This window comes from Laccaria bicolor, genomic scaffold (assembly GCF_000143565.1).
Source record: "Laccaria bicolor S238N-H82 LACBIscaffold_10 genomic scaffold, whole genome shotgun sequence".
In the NCBI taxonomy this organism is placed as follows: Eukaryota; Fungi; Basidiomycota; class Agaricomycetes; order Agaricales; family Hydnangiaceae; genus Laccaria; species Laccaria bicolor.
In genome coordinates, this window is record NW_001889881.1 from 724,885 (window position 1) to 728,991 (window position 4,107).

Consider the following 4,107-nt stretch of genomic DNA (forward strand, 5'->3'; position numbering starts at 1 on the left):
CTAGCTTGTGTTACAATTTTTCTTGCCTTTTCTTTTCTTCCTAAATACACTCCTAATAGCATCAAATATAGCATAAGTTTTTAACCCAGGCTTGGTCACATAATCTGATATATATGCCACTATAGCTTTGATGGCTGTACCAGATAGAAGGCTTGTTACATCTGAGTTACATCTGAGCAGATAAGTGACTGGAGGAGATAAAGTATTAATCCATTCCTCTCCTTTCTTAACATTCAAGGCCCCAGTGTTTGAATCCACCTCTGTCTGATCATACAATGTTCTGGGAAATCTAGCTTTACATTTTCCCTATATATTCATACATGTAGGTCTATCCTTCTTTGCAGCTTTTTCACCAGCTGATTTGTTCCTTCCACAATCATGTACATTAGACCTCAGAATCAGATCATCTACTCTCTTTGCATATTCTTTCCACCAGGTGCTAAGATTTTCACATTTTTCACAATTATTGCAGTCACAAAATGGAGGAGGTGCTTCAGGTAAAGTCTGAGTTGGATCCTTATAATTTGTGTTTTGATTTTTCTCTATCTCTACCTCATGTTTCACCTTATCCATGGACCCTGTCATAAATTCACCAATGTGAACAGCCTCCAAATATTCAACTATTTTCCTTTGAAAGTCTGAGAAAGGATCCATGATTTTGTCTCTGATTTCCTGAGGAGTTAAAGCTCCTTTGATCCAAAGTAGCATATGCAAATGTAAAGTCAATCTTTCCTATTGTTCCACTGTTGCATAAAATGCCTCTGTATCTCCATACAGTCCTCTATGTTTTTCACCCACACCAAGAACATGCTTGATGTACATCTCAGTTATGAAGTGAAAAAATCTAGCACCAGCTACAGGATTATTTGCAATTAATTTGTATCTTTCATCATATTCTCTTAACAATGGACTAAACTTTTCCTTAGTGTCAGCAAAGTACAATGATATAGGGTGCATGTTATCAGCTGGAGAGAATGTGATGAACCAAGATGGAGCTCCAATGAATGAGATGAGAGACCAGATTTCATTGCACATATATTTTTTGGTGGTGGTTGAGCCTTGAACTCTTCCTGAGACATGATCCAAGTCTTTGATAAGCTGAAAGCACAAGGACTCTTCATCAGTTTCAGGCTTTACTCTCTCTCCATCTTCCATTCTTTGGATCAAGTCACTTAGAACTTCAACATCAACATCCATAAGTCTTTTTGAAATATTGTCAAATTTTGGAGTCTCAGCAAGCAGGTATCCTGAAGATGTACTTTGTTTGATTTGCTCATGATTAAAAGCAATTAATGCAAAGTGAGAATCCTTTTGAAAGCGCTTGTCATGGTACATGAGAAGATGCCTTTTATGTTTTATTTCAGACAGATGCCCCTTCTGGAGAGTGTTTCCACATCTGAGGAAATAACTGAGGATTATTGTATAATGACTCTGGTTCTTGTGCATGGCCCACAGCTAATATCTTTTTATTTGAAGTCAAATGTTGAAGGGCAATGGCTTTCAGTGCTTTTAAGCTTTTTGTTGAATATTCTTCACCAGTCAATCCATGAACTACAAATGGACACTGGCCAGTTTCAGTTCCAGTTTCCTCTTCTATATCATTAATAGCTGTAGACTCTGGATCTTTGTTTGAAGATGACTCTCTATAATCCACTACAACTGGTGGACTATCCTCAGGATATTCTCTAAGATTTTTGTAGGATATTTCGAGATCAAAATAGTCACAGTGGTTAAGTTTAAGCCACTCTAGAGCTGCAGCCACCTTTTTATGTCTTACAAGAAGAGGAGTTCTCTCAAAGTCAGATTTTGTAGGTTTGCAAGGACCAGTATAAATGAAAGCTAAAACTTCATCCATTTCACAGCAAGAAAGGTGTGGGGGTTTCACATCCTTGTCTAATAGGACCTCTGTTTATTTCTTTAGGATGGTGTTAGTAGGCATGAGAAGTGCCTTGTAAAATATTTTCAGCCCCAACTCACCAAGAAAAATGTCAAGGATTGGTCTAGGATGATTGCTCTATGCAAAATGTACTTTTATTGGGGACTTTTCAAGTTATACCCAGTGACAATCTATTTGCTATCATGCTATACTTCAGGCATTGTTTGAAAGACATCCCAAGTCTCCATGGATTAACTCAAAAGGATGGTAGCATTTTTTCTTCTTGCAGAAAAGAAGGACCAATGCTGTAGATACTTGTTTACTTCCAGAAAAACTCTGGAAATTAGCTTCTACAGACATTATGCAATGTTCATTTTAATATTTCTACCTACCTTTTGTATTATACACACTACAAACACTGATAGGGAGTCATTTTACCTCATTCCAACAAATATATTACATGAAAAATACATAAATTGACAACAAGTTCAAATTTACCTTTTAGGGGAGGATATAGAATTTTCTAGCCCAAAGACTTTATGAAGCTCATAACAATAGTAGGGAGATCCAGTGTTCAAAATATCTCTTCCTCAAGTTGTGAATTGCTTCCAGTAGGTTGGAGTCATTCAGAATTTCCCACTTTGTCACATCCCATTTTTGGGAGTTGTCACAGTCAATGCCCTGCCTTATCCTGAGTTTTTATTTGTTCATCCCCAGACTTGGTATATACAATCTACACCTCTTTAGCTATGTTTCGTGCACCAGAGTTTAGTTCTTAAAATGTCTGGTTCTTGTGTTATAGCACCAACTTTGTCCAAAAAATCATGTGACATTACTTTTGATCAGTTAGTGTAGATTCACCTCATTTATAGCAAATGAAGAAAGCTTCTCAGCTGAAAATATACCTGCAGAGCCACCCCCCAATATTTCATTTTTAGTCACCAAGTCATTATGTGGATTGAAACTTTGTGTTGGTTTAAACCCTGGAAGGTCCAGCTCCAAAAAGAATACTACAGATAAAGCAAATATCATGATACACAATTTTTTGTGATTTTTGTTGAGAACTTGAAATACTGAAAAGCTGAGACATGGTAAAATATTATCAAATACACAATGTAATTTGCAAATTTTAAAATAGTAGAGCATCCAACAATTCTTTTCATAAGAGCAGCAAAGTCATAAGATCTTAATATATTTCTTTTCAATTTCAAATCAAGTTCCTGGCATTTTACTGCAACCAAATCTCTTTGAGAAATAATGGTAAATAATCTGAGAAGAGTCAAAAAAGATCTGACATATAATTCCAAGAGTGGGGAAGATCTTAGATGCAACCACAACTTATGAAGTTTTAAATCTAAATATTCAGAAAATGTGTAGTCACTTTTACATAGCTCAGGGCTAAGTTCAACACAAGTAGAAAAGCCATCATTTTTCAAAATCAAAGTTTCTGACCATGAGCTTTGTGCAATCCAGTATAAGGGCATTACCTCTGATTTGTACTTATATATATCATCATATCTCATATTTGGGTAAGCTATATCTGTTCCCTCAACCATAAATGGAAGAGCATATGTATTTTGCCTTTTTCTCTCAACCATAAATGGAAGAGCATATTTATTGTGCCTCTCAACCATAAATGGATGAGTATAGAGTGCCAAAAGGCCTTGCCTCTCAACCACAAATGGATGAGTATATAATTTATGTATTTTTCTCTCAACCATGTTGAATGGAAGAGGCCCAACCAAATGGTTGGCTGCCAAAGGGCTTGGATTGAGATCAATCACTATAGAGGGTGCCCAAGGGCTAGGGTTGTAATCAACCTCACTGGGATCAAGGTAGTTGCCAAAACTCCCTTGATCCCAGTGTAAAAGATCTAAAAGATTGCTCAGTCCTAAGTTGCATATGATCAAGCTAAGGTCTTACCATAGTTTAAGGAAGAGATGGCATAGAAATCCATAGGATTTAACTGGCAGAAAGCCAATGATGTGTTTTCTGGGTTAAATATATTAAATTTGAGAATATGCACTAAAAAGAGCAAGTTACATACCCTCTGGGCTCAGAATAGCCAGAGAACAGGGAGTTTGTTGATCTAGAATGTAGAAAGATTAGCAGAGTACCTACAGAAATATAGAGATAGGCTTACATGGCCAAAAATGACCAAGTTCAGAGTTAACACCAGTATTTCCAGATCTGAGCATGTTCCAGGTCTTGGAAGAGAACACAGAGGGCAT

The 4,107-nt window shown here is 36.6% G+C and overlaps 4 protein-coding genes across 4 annotated transcripts; all 4 read right to left on the minus strand.

The window, feature by feature from the left end:
* On the minus strand, positions 1-708 carry LACBIDRAFT_296516 (uncharacterized protein; the record flags this gene model as incomplete). The annotated part of the gene is made up of 2 exons (XM_001880446.1): positions 1-306; positions 358-708. The coding sequence occupies 2 exons, from the start codon at positions 706-708 to the stop codon at positions 1-3; spliced, it is 657 nt and encodes a 218-aa protein (XP_001880481.1).
* Positions 709-732: 24 nt separating this feature from the next.
* LACBIDRAFT_296517 (uncharacterized protein) lies at positions 733-1,335 on the minus strand (the record flags this gene model as incomplete). Its single annotated transcript, XM_001880447.1, has 1 exon — positions 733-1,335. One exon carries the CDS (start codon positions 1,333-1,335, stop codon positions 733-735), a length of 603 nt encoding a protein of 200 aa, XP_001880482.1.
* Positions 1,336-1,360: 25 nt separating this feature from the next.
* LACBIDRAFT_296518 (uncharacterized protein) lies at positions 1,361-1,855 on the minus strand (the record flags this gene model as incomplete). Its single annotated transcript, XM_001880448.1, has 1 exon — positions 1,361-1,855. One exon carries the CDS (start codon positions 1,853-1,855, stop codon positions 1,361-1,363), a length of 495 nt encoding a protein of 164 aa, XP_001880483.1.
* Positions 1,856-3,088: 1,233 nt separating this feature from the next.
* Positions 3,089-4,107, minus strand: LACBIDRAFT_296519 (uncharacterized protein; the record flags this gene model as incomplete). Its single annotated transcript, XM_001880449.1, has 5 exons — positions 3,089-3,121; positions 3,172-3,749; positions 3,800-3,868; positions 3,924-3,965; positions 4,020-4,107. 5 exons carry the CDS (start codon positions 4,105-4,107, stop codon positions 3,089-3,091), a joined length of 810 nt encoding a protein of 269 aa, XP_001880484.1.